The 21,938-nt window shown below is 41.4% G+C and overlaps 1 protein-coding gene across 1 annotated transcript in view; it reads right to left on the bottom strand.

Moving 5' to 3' along the window:
- Arhgef26 (Rho guanine nucleotide exchange factor 26) overlaps nucleotides 1-21,938 on the bottom strand; it is a 108,707-nt gene that overhangs the window by 20,326 nt on the left and 66,443 nt on the right. Inside the window, exons 7-10 of the mRNA XM_028763587.1 lie at nucleotides 19,491-19,620; nucleotides 16,487-16,561; nucleotides 14,042-14,131; nucleotides 10,910-11,064 (exon numbers count right to left, since the gene is read on the bottom strand). Of these exons, the coding sequence (XP_028619420.1) occupies nucleotides 10,910-11,064; nucleotides 14,042-14,131; nucleotides 16,487-16,561; nucleotides 19,491-19,620 (450 nt within the window). The remainder of the gene's footprint in view (nucleotides 1-10,909; nucleotides 11,065-14,041; nucleotides 14,132-16,486; nucleotides 16,562-19,490; nucleotides 19,621-21,938) is intronic.

Raw genomic sequence — 21,938 nt, 5'->3', positions numbered from 1 at the left:
CAACCGTGTGCAGAATGCATCACTAACTGAGATACAACCACAAAGCGATAATGAATTCACTATAGTGACTGAGAAAAAGAACTCCAAATAATGGCTCGCCTGTATATTAATGACATCCAGTTCAGTAATATGATCGATGAGGATCATTGAGATCAACTCAGGGATAACAGTTTCTTGGAAGACCTGAGGTTACTACCCAAGCCCTCAGTAGTAGTGGAGAATTGAATCCTACAAATTCTCTTCTGACCTTCACATACGTGCTATGGCACTCCTACACACACACACACACACACACACACACACACACACACACACACATATATACACAAACACACACACACACACTCATGCATGCTCACACACACACATAGAAATAAATGAAATAAAAAGTTTAATACAAATAGAGAATTGATGGTTCTATCTCATTTATAACATCAGAAAATGTCTTAAGATATTTGTGATGCATGGGGCTCACAGAGACTGGGCCACCAACCAGGAAGCATGCAGGGGCTGGACCTTTGGCCCCTACACATTTGTAGAAAATGTGTAGCTTGGTCTTCATGTGGGTCCTCTAGCAAGTGGAATAGGGCTGTCTTGGTCTCTGTTTCCTGCCATTGGGTCAATTTTGTCCTACCTGGACTGCCTGGTTGGGCCTCAGTGGGAGAAGATGTGCCTAGTCCTGCTAGGACTAGATGTCCCAGGGTGGGGTGTACCCGAGGAGGGCTTTCCCTTCTCTGAGGAGAAAGGGAGGAGCAATGTGGGGAGGGATTTGTAAGGGTGTGGCTGAAAGGAGAGGAGGGAGGCAGGCTATGATCAGCATGTAAAATGAATAAAAAATAATACATTTTTGAAAAAAATAAAATAAAAAATAATAATTAAAAAATATATTGTGATGAAGCTTGTTGGGATTTTCTATACAAAGGTAACCTTGGTAAGTATCTTTCTAATGTAACTTATAATTTTAATCTAGTCGATAAAAATTCAAACCTAGTTTTGTGGGGAGACTTGAGTAGAGTTATTTTAAATCATTTGGAAAAATGAACATGCAGAAACAACAAGGTGAAAATGAATTGGCCCTTGGACATACTACAACACTTATAAACGCAGAGAAGTTCAGGAACCAGACCTGGGCATAAGTTGACAGAGGAACTACTGAAGTAGACTGATAAGATCATAAACAAAATTAAACATACTTAGGGACTTAATGTATAATATGAGTGGTTTTCCAAATATGAGGCATTGATAACCAATAAATAATTTGAGGAGATTTGGATAAACATCTAACATTGCCTAAAATTTTGCATTTCAATTTCATTAAGGCAGGTTGCATCCTTCGATGGGGTATGTCCTCATCTGTAAAGTCCTATCGAGGTGGATGGTGGCTAACAAAACACATCAGACATGCCTTGTGGTGAGACAGAGGTTTTTAAATGGGCACCTGCACTTGACCCTTACTAGTGATCATCCTAGATACCCACTCCTGTTGGCCAGAAAGCGAGAAAAGATGCCTGACCAAAATGGATTCATGGGATGAAGCAAAGAAATGTTGGCAGGGAAGGCCAAAGGTTATACTGCACAGGAGAGCTTCCCTACTATCTTCTGCACCCAGAGATCAGGAGCACACATTTCACACTGTCCTAAGAACTCTCTTACACAGACCAGGTACAACTGGTGGAAACCTAAGCAACACTTTTCAAGTCTTCCTTTTGTAGTAAGTTAAATTAAGAGAAAAGTGTATTATAGAGATTTTTTTTTTCCAAAACAGCCCAAAGACTCCCAGCATGCATCCTCCAGGTTGTAGTGTGGGTTTTTTAACCTATTCGGTATGTCTTTTCTATAGGTTTTGTTTATAACATTCACACAGCCTCTCTCCTAAAAAACAAACAGACAAAAAACAGGCCAGCACAAGACAAGTATCTCCCAAGCTAGCAGTTGTCTGCGAATCCTCAGACCAGCACTCACAGGCCAGGGAAATGAAATACTTCCCCAAGGTCACTATGGGCCAGCATCCCATGAAATCCAATGCCGGGGGCTTTGCCATTATTCTTTTGGATGTTGACACAGAAGTCAACTGTGTTGTGCACCTGTGGCATTCTGAAACGCTATACCCTTTTCATGCTTTCCATGACATTTCCCAGGCATCCTTCTTCAGAGCAATTCCTGTACAGACACTTGTTTTTCTCACAGGGATGTCACGGGTCTGTGACTCTCCCAGGAGTGCTGAGGCTAGGAGCATAGAGGATTGCAAGAAATAAAAGTTCATTGTGTTTTCTTCAGGGCGTGCACAAGAGACCTTCTTCTGCAGATTTCAACTTGTTTCTCTTGCTCATTCAATAGCATGGTTTCAAAATCCCTACCCTTGCTTTCCTGCTTCACTGGCACTAAAATGCTCCTGTCAAACATTGCTGAGACACTGAACAATGCTAGAATTTTATTTCAAGTTAAGGAATTAAAAGAAAGAAAAAAAGAAAAAAAAAACCTGCTTTACCTGATTGAGATTGATTTCATGTATAAAGCTTAGCTTAAGACAATCCTAACTAGCAAGTTTCATGGAATTTTCAGAAGTTATGGATTTCAGCATAGTAGGTAAGGTTACAGATCTGAGCCCAAAGGCCTGTTTAGAGTTAGCTGCTCATCACACACCTGCTTTGTATAGTGATAGTAACAGAACCAAGGCACCAACTTGTCATGGGGATTAAATGAGATAATATGTATATTACCTCCTTGTGTGCAGCTTTTATAATCACTCCTGGATAATACCAAATGTTAGCTATTTCTTTTGTTTGCTTTCCTAATCATTTAAACTGTCTGAGAATTCTATAAAGGTCTGATAATTACATGTGCCCTTCAAATGGACAAGTGGACTAACCAGGATTCAAATCAAATACTAATATCAAGAATTCATGATTTGCTAAGAGCTCTGACTAGCACAGAAGGGGCAATATTTACACTGAAACTAATTTCAAATAACCTTACTTCTTCAGTTCCTCAAAATAGCTCTCAAGAATAACAAATATGCCACACATTTTCTATACACTGTCCAGAGAAAAACAAAGAATAGAAGAGAGGATCACATTGACTGGTAGAAGAAGCATCTGTCCTGATTAACTAAGACCCAAAAAAGAGAGTCAGATAGTGCAGGGCAGTCAGAGACTGCAAGACAGTCTGAGACTGTAGGACAGCCAGGGTCCACAGCCCAATACCTACAACACCTATCATACTTGAGCAAGAGGAGACAAGCAGTTCTAAGAAGCTATAAGCACCTTGCTAGAACTTTCTACCAGCAGTGACCAGGACACAGATGATCAGAGAACAGCCTCTTGCATGGGTAACAAGTTTACTCTATGTGGTTTGAATATGCTCGACTCAGGGAGTGGCCCTATTAGGAGGTGTGGCCTTGTTGGAATAGTGTGGCCTTGTTGGTGGAAGAGTAGGCTTTGAGACCCTTCTCCTAGCTGTCTGGAAGCCACTCTTCTCCTGTTTGCCTGAGTAAGATTGTGCACACAGAGGCTTAGCATCTGCAGTAGTCCCTAAAAATAACTGATACTATCAATATTTCAGTGACGAGTATATCTCTCTAAAAAGTCTTACCACAAAATCAAACTATTACCCCTGTGCTATTTCATTGATTAAAAAGTAGTCTAAAGTCATCTGGCCATGTTTCACATCTGAAGGCTGTGGCATACTGCAGGACCAGGTCTGATTTTATGGCCTTTGAAATTGGAATGATTTGGGAATAAATGACTGTCTCTCCCCGTCATGTACCACTGCCATCAAGAGAGGGATAGCTAGTGACATAAGCTCATTCTTCACAAACAGACGTGGATGGTGACGCTTTTCAGGGGTAGAGGGATTTTTCTAGCACCATCCTTTCCTGTGGACCCAGGAGGACTCACCTTGTAGTAAGTCTCTGTTTCCATTAACTCAGCCCTTAGCAGATGGAAAATAAGGGACGAGGCTTTGGTGCTGTGTTTATATAGCTGTTTTCATAATCACTCTTTAGATGGTATGGCATAGCAATTATCTTCATAGTGTGTCAGTTATTATAGGAATGTAGAGCATATTTAAAAATATATGAGGTTATAGGCAAATATACACTTTTGTATGACAGACATAACGTATCCTCAGATTTTTTGCAGGTTCCTGGAATCAACCCCCTCATGATAGTAAAGTACAACCCGCCTGCAGTTTTCCTTTTCATCATTGTAAATCAATGGTGCTTATCCTAAACTTGAGTGTGGTGGTGATTCCTGTAATCTGGAGTGTCTTAGGGCTTTCATTGCTATGAAGAGACACCATGACCAAGGCAACTCTTACAAAGGCAAACATTTAATTGGGGCTGGCTTACAGGTTCAGTGGTGGTCCACATCTATAACCCTAACACTCTGAAGATGGGAGCACGAGGACCAGGAGTACCATAGCTACAGGAGCACCATGGCTACAGGAGCACTTGACTACAAGAGCACCATGGCTACAGGAGCACCATGGCTACAGGAGCACGTGACTACAGGAGCACTTGACTACAGGATCACCATGGCTACAGGAGCACCATGACTACAGGAGCACCGTGACTACAAGAGCACCATGACTACAGGAGCACTTGACTACAGGATCACCATGACTACAGGAGCACCATGACTACAGGACCACCATGACTACAGGAGCACCGAGACTACACAAGCACCATGGCTACAGGAGCACTGTGACTACAGGAGCACCACGGCTACAGGAGCACTTGGCTACAGGTTGAGTGCGAGGGTACCCTGAAATGTGTGTTGAATGGAAGGTAGAGAAGGAGAGAAAAAATATAAAAGAAAAGAGAATGAAAGTTTATTATTTATAAAGATAGTACCCCAAACCAAGAAAGACATAAACATAAATATCCTTCCTAAAAGTCTGAGCTAAAGCAAAACTGAATGACAAGAATGCACAAGGAAAGGCTCACAGAGACACACAAAGAAAAATCTACATGTCAGCCACATCTCTCCTACCTAAGACACCATGGCTGTGATTCAGTCCAAATCTCTTCATATGGAACCCCCATGAGAAATAATCTAGGCCACTGCACCATCAACAAGCTCCCTGGGACCACTAACTTTGCTATGAGGAAGACAGAAGACAACTTGTGTTCTGTGGAGGGCAAGGCCAGACCAAACCAGATTCCAAGATGCTCCAGACATGAGACAAAATGAATGGTGAATCCATGCAATGGGGCTTCTGTTCAGCCATCTATGGTATATGAACACGGCCCCCATAGGCTCATCTGGAGTGGCACTATTTGAAACTATTAGGGGGTGTGGCCTTGCTGGAGGAAGTGTGTCACTGAGGGTGGGCTTTAGGATTTGGGATTGCAGACATCCAAGCCAGGCCCAGTCTCCCTCTCTTCTCTCCCTCCTTCTCCCCCTCCCTCCCTCCCCCTCCCCCATCTCTCCATCTGCCTGCTACCTGTGGAACTCTCTACTCCTTCTCCTGCACCATGTCTGCCTCCCTGCTGCCATGCTCCTTGTCATGACACCCTGAAACTGTAAGCTAGCCCCAATTACCAATTAAAGGCTTTCTTTTATAAGAGTTTCTGTGGTCATTGTAGTTCCTGAGTGGAATACCACAAGAGATTTCAAAGCAGCAGCACCTCCTTCCTGCCTCAGCCATGGTAATATACCACACCACAGGAGCTATCAAAGACACCTGTCTAAATAGTGCCACCTCCTTTCCCACCTCAGCCTGCAGCCATCATGAGATATACATTACCTGTCTAGTCATGGCACTTCTTCCTCATCCTCCCCTAGTGGCTCTACACCTTTGGTGCTTCAGCCGCAATCTGCTTGCAACTGGGAAGGTCACCCTGTCCTAACCCTTGAGCTGATGCAAAGGAAAAGGGGTTAAAAAAAAAAAAAGCCATCGATTCCCAAGCTTCCCACAAAATCCCTCCTGTCCCTGAGCACAAAACCTACCAGTACCTGAACAGGAAAATCAACCAAACCCTGAGCTCCACAAGCTCAGGAGTTTAAAATCCCACCAATCCTCACTCTGTAAATCTCCCTGAAAAGCTCTGTCCCCTAAGAAACCCTATATAAGCCCTGCCCTTTGTTTAACTTGCTGCTCTCTCTCAAGAGCAGAGGTTGCCACCCATGGATTCATCCCGCCACACCCTAGACCCTCCCAATAAATCTCTTTTATGAGACTTGCTGCCTGGTGTGACTCTTATCAGAAGAAGCCAAGAAGCAATTGAGCAGGGCTGTGTCCCCTGAGCTCCTCAGCACAGCTGGGGATTCCCTCCCCTGGGAGCTACAATGCCTTGGCTGAGGACGGTTCCTCACAGAGCTGTGTGGTTAGTTCGTTCCTGGGCACTTCTGTTTCAGGATACATTTCCATCTGAGCAGGAACACTTACAGTCATTGAAAAGAGTTTTCAGCGCCCAGCTTGGACAGATCATAGCAGACCAGACGGTTCTACGAGGGGAGGTTTATTAAGAGAAAGAGAGAGAGAGAGACAGCTCGAGAGGAGAGGGGGAGGAACAGAGGTAGAGGAATAGAGGCCAGCCATGACCACGTGGAGAGAGGGGGAAGGGAAGGGGGAGGAGAGAGGGGACAGAGAACCTGCAGGCAGGGATCAACAGAGCAAGAGAGAGAGAGGAGGGGGCAGGCAGCCCCTTTTATAGTGGGCAGGCCTACCCAGCTGTTGCCAGGTAACCGTGGGGAGGAGCATACCTGGCCTCTGCCAGGTAACTGTGGAGGTGCAGTTTAACAGAATACTAACAGTCATGGTGTTTCTTCACAGCAACAGAATACTGACTAAGACATCATCAGTGTGAGTGGTTCATCCTCAAAATACTTGCTATATAAAAGTAACTTTTATTTCCCCAAAGTAATTGTCATGTCTCAGGGTTGTTGCTGAATAACCTCACCCTTTCTAGCTCTTTCTGAACTCTGGCTGGCTGGTTCAACTCAGCTGCTCTGGCTCAAACTCTTCCACACTGCCTGATTAAAACTGATTCTCTCACCTTCGGACTTTTTGCTCTGCTTGGCCTCAAACTAACTAGAGCATTCTATTCTAATCTTCTGGTTCCTTCTTATTTTCTGGCTCTGCTGACCTGTACTGAACTTCATGAACTCCTGACCTCCTGACCTAATGAACGAACTAAACTCTACTGCACTGGCACTCACTGAACTCAACTGACTGAACTGAACTGAACTGAACTGATAAACTAATTTCTCTACTCAATTGACATGAACTCACCTTCTCCGTACTGCCTCTCAACTCACGCCTGAGTGCTGGGATCAAAGGCATGTACCATCATACCTGTACATAAGCTTTTCTGTACCAAGAACTTACTCTGAACCAGGCTGGCCTTGAACTCAGAGATCTCCTTTCCTCTGTCTCCTGGGATTAAAGGCGTGTCTGTATTCCAGCCAGAATAGCTACATGGCTGGTTAAAATTCCTCTGCATTGTTATGAGCATTCTTACAGCTAAATGCCTGCCTACAGACTGAAGACAGAAAGGTCAACACGAGACACAGGGTAGTAGTTGACATTAAATGTTATAGCAAGGAAAATGCCCAACTTTATCAGATCACAGGGAGATGGAAAATAAGACTGTCTTAGAGAATTGAATGAAACCACCAGTGGCTGTGGCGATTAGTGTAAACCTCAAATATTAGAATGTTGCCTAGAGAAAGTCTGAAGTGAGAGGGAGTCAGAGCTGAGAGGAAAACCTGCTCAGGGCCTGCATTCTAGAATGCAGCATAGAGGCAAACATGGAGGAGGAGGGGTAGAAGGAGGAAGATTTAGATATGACAATAATCTGTGAAACCACCAGAGAAGTTCAAGTCACATGATCATGACAACATTCTTAAAACTATTAAAAAATGGAGTGACTTCAGGTAAAAGAAGTATGTGGCTCAGAACTACCTTAGGACATCACTATCCGTTCAACTGTGCTTACGTGAGGTGATGCTAAGGGGTCAGAGACTGTGGGGGTTGGACTGTATGCTGCAAAGAATCGTGGTAGAGTCTTGACTCCTGGCACGTTGAAAGTTATCATATTTAGAAAAAAAAAAGCCTTTGCAGGGGTAGTTGAGTCATACTGGACTGAAACAGACTCTGCATCCAATAACTAAGTGAGTCAAGGTAAGGACTGACAGAGGCACAGCAGAGAAGCAGCCCATATGGAAACACAGGCTGACTGGAAAGCATGCTTAGAGTCACCAGGAAGTGAAAGGTGAGTGGGCGGGCCTCCTGGACTCCTCAGCCACCCCCTTTGTAGTGCTGTGGTACACCAGCTACTTCTGCTTTCAGAGTCTGAGAGAATTAAGGGAAAAGATTGGGCCTATACAAGGAATTAAGTAAATATAAGATAGTAAACTGCCTCAGAAACTTTGAGAGTGTTAACCAATTAAAGTTTAGATTGAGTTTATACATTTCAAAAATAGGACTAATTGTACCTAACTTCATGAGGCTGTAGATGTGGGTATGTGTAGTCAGGAGCACATTGATTGTCTAATTATGGGAACATAACAGTTATTTTATGTTAGTACATATTGATCTATTTCTATCTGGTCACTTGTTATCTTAGTTAGGGTTTTATTGCTGTGAAGAGACACCATGATCCAAGGCAACTCTTATGAAGGAAAACATTTACTTGGGGCTGGCTTTCAATTTCATAGGTTCAGTCCATTATCATCACAGTGGGAAGCACAGCATCCTATGGACATTCTTGGTGCTGAAGCAGCCAAGAGTTCTACATCCTGATCCAAAGGCATCCAGGAAGAGGCTCTGATTCCACACTGGGTGGAGCTTGAGCATAGAAATCTCAAAGTCTGCCCCCACATATGTCCTCTAGCAAGATCACACCTCCTAATAGTGCCACTCTCCATGAGCCAAGCGTTGAAATACATGAGTCTATGGGGGCAAAACCTATTCAAACCACCACACTTACCATGTTTATAATACAATATTACTATTAATACTGTGTCAAGTCAGAAATCAAAGCTGGTTTAAGGTCTGCCTGTTGTCCTGTTTGGAAATGGCTCTTACCTGGGGAGGTATTAGGCAACACCTAGAGGTGGTTTTGTTATCACAGTGGGAGGAAGTGTTATTAGCATACAATGGAGAGACAACACAGATTCTACTTAACACTCCATCACAGGACCACCCTACAACAAAGAAGCACAGGCCCCATGTCAACATTGCTGAGGTCCGGCATCTAGTGAGACCCAGGTAGTTATAGCTTCCAAAACCGAAGAATTCATCGTCCCATCAAAAGTAGTCAAATCAGATGTGTCTCTTTGAAATTTGGTAAGATAAACTATTAAGAAAGTGGCTAACAAGCAACCCAGAACTGATTTAAAAATATATTTACATTTTCTTCTAATTTTAAAAAAATAAAACAACAATAAAACAAAACAAAATAACCAACAATGCCGTTGAAGCTAGCCCCCACGGGCTAACCACCAAGCCCTGCTCCACAAGTACCAGCTACATGCCGAAGGGCCACATGCTGAAAGCTACTGGAGACCAAGCAGCTAAACTCCTTGCCTAAACCTTGTAATTTCAATCAGTCAGTGGGTGGCTGGATCAGTCCTAGAGAGCTGGCACAGATAATGATTCCTTATCTCTCCCTTGTAGCCACGGCTGAATTATTGCCTGACTCCAAGCGCTTATATCTCCTGTGCTGCTGCCTCTGGCATGCAAAGCATCTGCAGTTGCCTCCTTGAAGCTACTGTGTAAATACAGCAGTACATACTGTACATTTCAAACCCAGCCTGTTTACCAAGCTTCTTTCCCACAGACTGTCATCATGAACAAGCAGAGTCTCTAATGATATTTCCTCAGTTGAGAGGACGTCAGACAGATGATGACCCTGGGGACAGGGCAAGAAAACATCAGTTTTGACAAAAGGAATATACGTCTTGCTCTTTTGGTCATGACGATTACAATTCCAAAAGCATGTGAGCACATAAATTTGGCATAGAGAGATCGACATGAAATGTGATGGCAAAGCCACCTGTGAAGAGCAAAATCAGCTGCTAAGTAAAATAACACATGCCTTAATTCTGTATTTATTGACTAGTACTGTGCAAGTTCACCAATAAAAGCTGCACTCTCCTGGTTTTAGAACTATCTCTAAAGATGATAGCTTTCATCAAGTTATCAGTCAACGTGTCTCAGTGGACCCAATGTTTTAACTCATCTTTTGAGTTGAATGACAAAATAAAAATTGACAATACATGCCAATTTTAAATACAGGGGGCAGTGCCATCCCTGGGTAGGTAGTCCTGGGTGATATAAGTAAGTCATGGGCTAACACGTGCATGCTTGTGTCTGTCCTGAGAACTGTTTGAGATAATAAAAACTGTAAAGATAAGGCTTGCATGGTTTTCCTCCTGGTCATCTCAGGAAGAATATGAAGGAAGAGCACAAAGGCAGAAGGAGAAAAACACTTTCCAACCAAGGTACTTCATTCCCCCAAGGAGGGAGCACGCTCGGCACCTAGCCATTCATGGGCACAATAGCCGCATAACCATTGCAAACATTTCTTAAATTAAATCAAAAGGCATGCTTGAGTTACCCATGGTATATCCTTAACCATTTAATTTGATCTATACAAAAGCTCTAAGACAGAAGAAGTTTGGAAAAATGCTATTGGAATAGAGTGCAGCCTCCCCAGGCATGGTGGGAGAACAGAGTGATGTGGACACATCCGATGATGCTCTGAGTACTAGCTTAGACTGCAACAGTTCATTCAAGGCTACCCAGGAGCAAGAGGTTCTAAGTCAAGACTTAACAATACTTGCATTTAGAGACAGTGAAGGCCAAACATGATTTTGATTCAATACATAGGAATTATACATCTACTACCCACACTTTAGAAGGATGGTGCCCTAACAGGCAACATGTGGCTGGCGCTCACCTCTTCTTCTTTGTAATAATAAGCACATCATTGAACAGGAAGAAGTAGACTTGCTGTTTGGACATCCTCTTGGAGAACAGCACTGTGTCTTCCACATAGGCTGTCAACTCCCCTCTCTTCACCAGCCACCGGGAAGAAGAGACCAGGGGGAAAGGCTGTAAAGAGAGAGAAATTCAGTACCCACAACCAAGGGAAGATCAATAAGGCATTGTATCTTATGAGATACATCATTATTTGACAGGCAAATAGTGGCAAAATACAACTGGAACTGGCATATTCTCCAAGAGAAAATAACATTTATTTTTGGACATTAAAAGCTTATTAGCTTACCCATACAAAACTGAAACCACAAGAAAATATTATTGGGTCACAAAATTCTGACTTTACTATTCAACTCTGAACTAGAAAAGAAACCTGGAGTAACTTAAAAAAAAACTTGGTGATGAAATCGTAGTTGCCAAGAGACAAGTCTGAAAGTCTATATTCACTTCATGAACTACAAAAGGAGTTTTCAAGAAACAAAACCAAAATGAATAAAAAAAAATCAAAACAAACAAAAAATGAAATCTACAGAAATCTACTGAGCCACATTCTCAAGGATACTTGTTTTTAGGTTTTTACAGTTTGCACTGTGTGAATACATCCTTAAAAGCCTCATGCCACTGTCTGACGATGAAAATGGAGTCCTTCTCAGGATTTCTCATAATCTCGCAGAAAAGGCTGCATCCAAGGAATTACGTACGGCTTTTTCTTATTTAGCTTTGAATAAGCCAACTGGAAAACTCAAAACCACAGACTAATTTGTACCCTTTAGAGTTTTTTTCTTGTTAAAAGAAAATAAAGTTACTAGAAATACATGCTGCCAAAAACTTGATTTAAAAATATATCCATAAAATAAGCAAAAGTTCCTAGATACATAGAATACAGGCACAGTAATATGGCACAGCAGATGTCATTCTGTTACATGAAGGATGATTAAAAATAGCTAAAGGAAATTGAGGATATTACGAAGGAAATGAAGAAGTAAAGAAAGGATTTCATAGTTTTCCAACTTTATAAAGGGCTTTTTATAAGAAAGTTGTTCATCAGCAATACACAGATTCGGCAAGAAAGATTATGCCTAAACCCAAGCTTTGCAAACTGGTTTTTAAGGAAGGCTGTGGAGTATACAGCCCCTTAAGACTCATATAATTATCTAACAGGAGCAGCAGGGCCCTCCCTGTAAGGTCAACAGAGAAAGGATTGCTTATAATAACTCTGACCAGTGCACTTAGGAATCCCTACAAAAACATGTGTCAGGATGGGTCCCCGGGAGCTGCAGGTGCTGGAAGCACAAGGCTGTCTTTCCCTTATGCAGAAGTCCTGAATCTGAACCAAGGAGTTACGATGGAGTTCCAGCCATGCCACCCTACAACAATTTTCCGTTTCGGTGCTAGGTAAAGAGTTTTCCATTGCTTTGTTGTTTTAAAGCAGATTGATTTTTATAGTCTTTGAATTCCACCAGGAAATACTAAATTTTCATTTATTCACTCAAAGCTGAGAGTAGTTTTCAGAATGTCTTTGCTTCCTTTGACAAAAAAAGCGTATTGTGTGAAAAACTTCTCCTTCCCTCTCTTTCTCCCCAACCCAGTTCCCACACACCGACTCCTGCCTCTACAGGTAATAGCAGATGCTAGATCTTTCTGTCCCTTTCCAAAAATTTCTTTGGCAAAAACTTTTTTTTTAACATCCATTTTTTTTCATTTAATGATACATAATTTTCACTGCTACCTAAAACTCCATCATCCTTTTGTTTGTCCCCAAAATCACATATTTGTATTCTGCTTCATGTACTATATTGATGTGATCAGTCCTCCATGATAGATTTCAGGATTGTTTTTCATCCAGCACTAAAACAAATACTATGTAAATAACTATGTGATCTTTATATTCAACAGTCCAGAATAAACTAGCAGAAGCAGAACTGCTGGGGTACAATAACCTGCTTTGCAAATCTGAAAGTCAGTTCCAGGACTCAGATGGTCCTTTCTACCAGCGGCCTGCAAAGTGCCATTTCTGTAACTTCACCCATAGACTGTCTTTTCATTCTTCTGGATTGTTTCCTACCCAAATGTCCATTAGCAATTCCTGAATGAAATAAAGTCACTTTTCAAAAATGTAATAGTCACTTGCCCTTCCCCATCTGGTGGCAGCTTTCTAACTTGTCATTTCCGGTGTCTGTTCCCTTGCTTTTCCCTGTCACTCTGATTTTTACAAGAGGTGTGGTGTGGATACTGTATGACCAGGGCTGTCACTACTTCATGTGCAAGCCGCTTCTGCTTTTTGTCTTTATCGTTCCTGTATAGAGAAAAGCTAGTAAATTTTCATTTTATGGTGTCTATGTTTGTTGTGTGTTCTGAGACCTCTTATCCCATGGATTTTATCTCTGATTCATTCAACCTCTTTGAACTTCTATTTTTTTCTTCTTTAAAATGAACTGAATAGCCGGGTGGTGGTGGCGCACGCCTTTAATCCCAGCACTTGGGAGGCAGAGGCAGGCGGGTTTCTGAGTTCGAGGCCAGCCTGGTCTACGGAGTGAGTTCCAGGACAGCCAGGGCTACACAGAAAAACCCTGTCTCGAAAACAACAACAAAAAAGAACTGAATAAATTTTTTTTTTTTTTACTATCCACTAAGAGTTATAAGGACATAAGTTGTGTTAAGTGGCATTTCTAAGTGGCCTAAATTAGTCAAAATTTATTTTATGAATACAAATCTGCATTTAGATTATTAGAATTGGGATACTCTAATAGAAGAATGTACACCACTCTTCAGTCATGACACTTGGGGCCATCAGCCTGGATTCACACTTATCCTGATCTGAGAGTGCTTATGGATTGTCAACTTCAAGTACTTTATCAACTATCAAGTAGTACAATTCCTTGATGGTTTCCTGGAGAAGGTCATACCTTCTTGGCCTGGAGAGACACCTGGAGACTCCCTTAGGCATCTGGGAAGTCCTCTGTCAGCTTTTCTTCTCAGTTTATAGTTTTTTTTTGAAAATCTAGCTCCAATTTACTTCATTAGCCTCAACTTCCTCTGTTTAGATAAGATTCAAGCAGCAGTAATACAACAAACACTGACAGAAGGCTACCTTAATTTTAAATTCCAGCTGAGAATTAATCGTGTACATCATCTCCGTCCGTTCCATCTTCCGTGCTCCTTCATTGCACAGTCGAACCAACTGGGAACACAACAGAAAGAGAGGTAAGAACGCTGAAGAGCAGCCTCACTTTTTTATGTTATTTTATTTTATTTTATTTTATTTTATTTTATTTTATTTTACTTGGCCACCTCTCCCACAAGAAACCACACTTTCAATTTCAGGTCTCTCCAAGAAAATGATCTACTCTCCAGAAGTTCCAGGGACCCATAGTTCCAACCAGGAGGGACACTGTACCCAGATGTGACCAGGAGAGAAGATGCAGTTGGGGATGGGGTAAAGGACTAAGAAGATTTTCAGAGATGTGTTTCCTCTACGGCTCCGCACCCTCCACGCAAGCCGTCATCACACACGTTAGGTCTCTATCTACTCTGTTCCTGTCTTCTGTCTAGCTTCATCTTTACCTATGAGAACCCAATCTACCTCAGGACAGTACAGCTCCTCCTCTCTTCCAGGCCAGAGCAGCCGGAGGCAGACTTCCAACTTCATAGGCAAAATGTAAGCAGTGTTACATGTAAATCATGGGACCACAAAAAGATTCTGAAAGGGGGAAGTCTGGTAATTCTTCAAAAACACCAAGCTAAGGGAAGCTCTGCTCAATTAAAAATACTGGATTATCTGCAAATAAATGGCTCATGGGCCTTCGATGACTGCTTGGTAAACATTTGAGTCACTGGACTAGTCCTAAACTTTGCAACCTGGCTTTTAAAGAAGAGTAAAATAATGAGTCTACTTAAAGCTGATACAAAAAAAAAATTAGTACTTTATAGTAAAGTGGGAGGAAGATCTTTTCCTATTCATGCAGGAAGCAAGCAACAGGAAATAGCCAGGAAGTTTCTGGCATGTTGAGTCTCCACTCATCTGTGCCTTGCTCATATGCTACCCACAGAAATGACTATTCTTACTTCTGCTCTCTCAGCCCCATGTACCTGGTAGTAACTAAACATACAGTCTTCTATCTTTACATGAATATTACTTCCCTTTCAGCCACAACTCTTTCTCTTTGTACTGCAGGCCTGGTTACTGATGGAGCCAGCCACCGAGAAGCTGGCTATATCGGTTGCACACACTGCTCATGGCTCAGCATCTTCCAATGTGGTTTCTGTATCATCTACTTGAGGATGAACCCTACAAATGGCTACATCGTATGCCTTCCTTTCTCTCGCAGGAGGAGCACCCATGAGCTCACTGCTTTACCATTCTCTAGGGTGTCCTGTTTAACCTTTCTCTCACACGCCTTACTTGTTTTTATGTCTCCTATACTGGTTACCTTCCTCCAAATAAGACTAAGTATTAGTGTTCCCTGGGATTTTACCAGAGGCTTCTATGCTCCCTATTCTGCATCCTCATGCCAGATAAATCCCTCTACACTCCAAGCTCAAATATCATCTACGTTGATGACGATTCCCAAATCCAGGTCTCCAGCGTGTATCTCTCCTCTACATTCTCAAGCAAAATTCATGTTTTATAGGATCTGCAAACGGAATTCATCTTTCCACACTATGAAATTAAAAAAAAATGATTCAGTTGTCCAGTCGGGGATTATATTTCCTTGACTCATGTCTTCATCATTTCCAAACATACTACACATATTTATCTACACACACACACACACACACACACACACACACACACACACACACGTACACACATACACACGCACACACGCACACACACACATACACATGCATACACACACACACACAGACATACACACGCACACACACACACACACACACACACACACACAGTTTCTTCTCATCTTATTTGAATTTACACCTCCACCATTTCATCACCATCATAGACCATAGCCTCCAACTCTGAATCATATGTAACAGGCTCCTCCCTTCTTTCCTCCCTCCCCTCTCCCTCCCTGTCCCAATGAATTCTTCAAATCCTCTAGCACTTTTATTTGGGCTTCCATATACCCCAAGCACTCTTTCCACGCCCCAGTTGACGACTATCCTTGCCGCAGATCTCAGTTAAAACATCACTCTGTACTCTTCCCCTCCCTTCAGTCATCACACTGTACTGTAATTCTATTTAGTGTGTGTCTTTCTCTTTATTCTGCACATTCCATAAATGCAATAACCATATCTGCTTATCAGCAAACATTCAGAAGGCAGCATTATTCCTGGTATAGTAGTTGATACTCAGTAAATATTTGTTGGAAGGAGAGAATCAACAAATAGCTATTAACACAGCAGACAAAAGGAAATATGGACAGGTACATAAAACGAATCCTACCTGAAACAGTCAACATACAAATTTTCTTGAATATGGCTGTGTGAATCTCAGTCTTATATAGCAAGCACAAACCTGCAAGACTCTTTCAAGATTTCTACATGTTTTACAGTTATCATAGTAAACAGTTACCTTGCTCACTTCCTTCAGGGCCCTTTTGCAGACTTCATACTTTGGAGACTCCTTGGGTGTTTTTTGACAGATAGTCTATGACAAAGTAAAAAGAAGCAAAGCCAATTGATTTAACATAGGTAGCAAAATAAACTAGTATTTAGCCATTTCCTCTTACTCATACAAAGGACTGTTTCTGGACACAATATTAGGGAAGAGCATATTAAAATGAAACTAACAAAACTAGAAAATATTCTTCACCTACATAAAGCCTAAGTGAATCCAGCTGAATAAACAAGATTTCAGAGGTCAGTAGGAAGGCTGAGAAGTCTCAGACCTGCCGTATGCTAGGTATTTAACCATGGGTAAGTGGTTGGTTGTAGATAAACATCACTTTCCTCCTCTGCAAACTGCGGCAATGCCAGGTAAAAAACAGGCTACTGCAAGAGGCTGATGCTTGTCTTCTTCTGTTTCCTGTTCAGGGATCCAACCTGGCCTTTCCCCTGCTGAACAGGTGCTCTTCAGAGCCACCTCCCCAACCCTGTTCCAAGAGTTAGATGGTAAGTAATCTCCACATCTTATGTAAATGCCGAGCACACTGTCAGCTCCCAAAAAAAAAAGAGAAGTTACTCTGATAATCCATTCAAGGTAAATTGAAATATGAATGTCTAAAAGATAAAAATATAAGATCTTAAATCTTTTAAAATAGTAAACTTTTTGACTGTCAGACCATACCACAAATTGAAAAATTGTACACCATGAAACTTATTAGATATAACTATCTTTAGAATATGTACACAAACTATGCTTGTAAAACAAGTGAATTTCATATTTAGGTTCTGGTCCTATTCCCATGACACCTCAATATATATATATATATATATGTGTGTGTGTGTGTGTGTGTGTGTGTGTGTGTGTGTAAATATTCCAAAATTTCTCAAAATGTAGAAACACATCTCACTGCAGACATTCTTAATAAGGAACACTCAGCTTAAACAAATAACTTTGAAAGCTCAGAGAACCAAGCTAGTTTTTAAAATGTCCATCCTCGTAACAAATTGAAGTATATTTCCGACTGATGTAAAATTTAAGAGCGAGTGCTTTAAAGTCGTTTGATTTTTCCTGAGTCCTCACATATGGAAAATAAATGATGACTGGCAAGAGTCATCAGGCAGGGGCAGAATGTGGTCGGTAACTGACAGGCGACTGTGCCTTAACTGCAAGTGAGTGCAGTCTATAAATCTGCAAGTCTGGCAGTGGGACTGCAACATGAGAGAAGTGTGGAGGGCCACATATGTGGGGTTATATTAATGATTCGACCCTCAACATTTTGACCTTGTATAAGGAATGTATTTATGCTATAACCAGTTCATATAGACACATAAATTAAGCAAGGTTTTTAGAAAAAAATATTTAGCCATATTATGAGCCATATATACATCTAATACTTTATTTTCTGTCCTATTGCACTTTTAAAACTCTGCTCATGATTCCAAAATCAATTTTCCCCCTTAATGACATGAAAGCAATATGAAAAATACTGGATTATTTCCACGACGGCAGACATCATTCACTGGGAATTATAGAATAAAATTCTAAATAAAACTGTGTGTATACATTAATTATCTGAGAAGACAGGCTACAGCTTCACCTAGAACCTCCAACAGGACTATGACACAAAAGCATAAAGAGCCCATTATGTAACCACACTGTAAATATCCAACATTGTGTCCTCTGAGGTGTTAGAAATAGGATTGCCATTCTGTTTAACCAATTGTATCCAAATTTGGTTTTATCTAACTAATTGTTAATGCATTCTATCTTTAGATAGGCTAAGCACTGACCTAAAAAACTTTCAGACTTTTCAAAACTTCCAGTTACTCACTGGGCCAATGATGGACCACACACAAGATTTACAAGGCTGTTTCTCCTAGACATGCTGAGGTTGTATTATAGAAATATGCTCAGTGATGCTACAGGGCACTGGCATTGCTAGCCATGCATTTCTCAGAACAGGCCCCCATTGGTAACTGGCACTGGCTATGCTTATGCAGGAAATCCTTTCCTAAATTACAATCGATAGCTGACAAGAAGAAAATGTGCACAGTGCACTGAGGTGATTGAGAGGAGAAGGGAAGGCCTATGAATTAGAATCCTGAGACATTTGAGAAGGCTGTCAGACGACTGTGACAGAACAGAAAAGTGACAACCATCACACGCTTTGCTGCACTTCAAACATCCACTCTTGTTTGAGAGTATCTCAGTATCTACCATGGAATATGGAAGAGGAAATATATTTTTGCAACCTTACCCAATTATGTAAGCCTGATAAGTTTTTCTCCTACGTTTTGGTGTATAAAAGCAAACATATAAAAACTGATATCATGCCAACATAATGACCCAATTTTGAAGTATATCTGTGACAATCTGTCCTAATTAGAACAAGACACATTCTGCCCACTGGCTAAGCAAGCCCTATCACAGGACAGATGGTATCGGCTCCCTTCCTTCAGCATGTCTTCTCATTATTCAAAGTCAAACTCTTGCTTCCATTATGGAGATTACCTAATACCAAAGGATACTGGGACTTTTAACTTGCTTTACACAATGCATGGTAGAGACTATCAGAATCACATTTTCATGCGAGAGTGAGCCCAAAGGACCTTAGAACATTCAAGATGGAAGGGATCTAAAACAAAGTGACTGTCCGAGGTCTCATACTTAGTGACTCAGACAAAAATGGAATCCAGGCCTCTTGACCTCAAAGAAGCCAATATTATTCCCATTCCAAAAAATACAAGTGGGTAATGTAAGCAAGTTTCACCAGAGTGACCACACAAGTCTAAATTAAAGGTAAACTCAATGATCTCAAACACAGGCAGGCTTTGCAAGTGGATAACATCTTCTCAATTAGGGGGTTTTATAAAAGAAGTATTCATCAAGGTAAGCAAAATAACAGTAATTTAGTTAATCACATTTATGGTAGCTCATATTCAGAGGACAAAGCCACCAAATCATGCCTTACATCCATCAGCAGGGGAAGGCGCGTCACTCTCTGCATAGGGAGAATGAGGAAAGAGATCATAGGTAAGTTCCTGCAGTCTTCATGGGACTCAATCTTCGACAACACTTCCTTAAAGGAGGGATTGGTTGCTCTGCAGGGAGACAAAGCAGAAAGAAACTTCAAAATATTTCCTTTGCAAGCAAATGAAAGCATGTTACCAAATATTAAGGTCAGTTGACAGATTACCAATGATACATACGCACATAGCCAACATACACCACAATACACTGGAAAACACAGGTGGCTTCTCTCCCTTTTATATTTACTGCTAAACATAAGCTGCAGCACCCTATAGAATATTAATAAAATAAAACGTATAAACTAGGCAATGGTAAAAGTGGGATGGAAACAAGAGAACATAGTCTTGTAATGGAGAACACAATAATTATGACTTGGCATAAACAAATCAGATCTCAAACTTGATCATATACGAACACACTCCAACACAATAACGCTTCATACTACTGCCCTGGGCAGACTCAAGACAGAACTGTCACTTAGGTAATATTATTAAGCTTATTTTCACTGTTCCAAAGATCCTTGTCCTAATAAGAAAAGGATTTTATTTATTTATTTATTTATTTATTTATTTATTTATTTATTGTCTCAATGGGTGGGTGGGGGGTGTGGTTTTTTGAGGGGGTTGCTTTCCTGGCTGGCTTCAAGCCTGTAAGCTTCTTGAGTCCTAGGATTACAGCTTTGCCTAGCCAGGAAACTGTCTGGTCACAGACACCAGAGTATTTATTTCTCTTCATTGCCTCTTGAGGTGCAAATGGCTGTGATGCTGGTATACATCCATGTACTGTTGCCAGATACTCCATAGAGAATCTCAGTGGAGCTGTTTATAAAACCTTAAAGAGGGATGAGGTGGAGATGCCAAAAGAATGGTGTTTACAAGGACTCTTAACTTGCTACACACTTAAAAACAAAGTCAAATTGAAGTTTTCTGACCCTCAGCCCCACCTGTCTCTCTCCTCATTTGCTCATGTCTCCACAGCAAATCGAGTGGTTCAAGACGACTAAAAGTAAAATGTGAAACATCAGAGTATCAAGTTACACAGAAAGTTCTTATTTTTATTGTCTCACACTGAGAAGTTTTAGGTATCCTTTTCTTGGTATTTTTTTTTCTTTTCTTGTTTGGTCCCCTTCACCCCCACCCTATCCCAAGAGATAGGATTTTCCATGTAGCCCTGGCTGTCCTGGAACTTGATCTGTAGACCAGGCTGGCCTAAAACTCACGGATTCCCCTGCCTCTGCCTCCTGAGTGCTGCCCAGCTCCTGAATAGTTTTAAAAAGATCTTTAGGAAATTAAAAACAAACTTTATGTAGGTTTCATATTCAAATCATACAGGTCCCAGGCTCCTCCCATGTCAAAAGGGTTGTGATTAGGAAGTCTGTAATGAACTTGAGACTCTTTGCTAGCTAGATTTTGAGGATTCCTGGGGGTTTCTAACCTGCTGCTGAAGTAGAAATCACTGCTCCAAACTTGATTGCCCCTAAAGACACAAATGCTAGTTTCCATGTAAAAGCTCCCATGATGATTTGATTAAGGTAATCTAGACAAAGTCTATTTTTGAGAGCCACATAATACATAGCAGTAACTATTCACATATTTTTTTTAATCCTACGAAAGGATTAAAAAGGAATGATCTCTCTAATCCAAGGCTTGGCTTCCAAGCATAACCACGTACATTTAGTTACAGGGCTCTGGCAGGGTGTGGGATAAGAGAAAGGGAAAGTGTGACTTTTGTCTTTCTTAGGCCTTGTGCAAAATCTGGAGACTTTTTGGCATCAAGTGGGTATTGGGCTAAACACCCTGAAATTACTGAGAACCATTACAAGAGGTTCATCAGCCTTGAAATCTCCAAAGTACAAGTGAGCCCTTCTTCACAAGAAAATCACAATTGGAAGACAGCGGCTGGGTGTTCCATCCTGCCCATGAAGCACAGGAGACACCATCATCAGCCTTCCTTACTATGTTGGGAACAGGTAAACTGAGGCTGCCTTTTGTCTTAGTCTCACTAGGAAAAGAATTTGAAAATACTTTCAAAAGGAAGCTCAAGGACAATTGTTAGAGTTTGAGAAAAAGATACCAGGAGTAGGCAAGTGAAAACCCCAAATGGAGGATGGAGATGGGGAGGAGGAAGACAGAACATAATGCCTTGGGATCCTACTGTAATTGCCTACGGAGGTAGGCAAGCAGTTGAATGGAAAATGGTGGGCCCAGACTGGGTAAAAATGTGTTTAGAAGCGCTGAGCCAAGGGTCTGGGTTAAGAGGGCCCCCTGATTCCAGGCATTTGTGTCTCAGGGCAAAGGATTCCATCAGGGATATATGCTTATAACAGAAATACAAACAGCCTGTTAAGAAAGATCAAGTGCTCTCAAGAGTGAGTGTGGGAATGAGCCCC

Source organism: Grammomys surdaster, unplaced genomic scaffold (assembly GCF_004785775.1).
Source record: "Grammomys surdaster isolate TR1022 unplaced genomic scaffold, NIH_TR_1.0 139, whole genome shotgun sequence".
In the NCBI taxonomy this organism is placed as follows: domain Eukaryota; kingdom Metazoa; phylum Chordata; class Mammalia; order Rodentia; family Muridae; genus Grammomys; species Grammomys surdaster.
The sequence above is the reverse complement of the archived record's forward strand: the minus strand, read 5'-3'. Positions and strand labels throughout refer to the sequence as shown.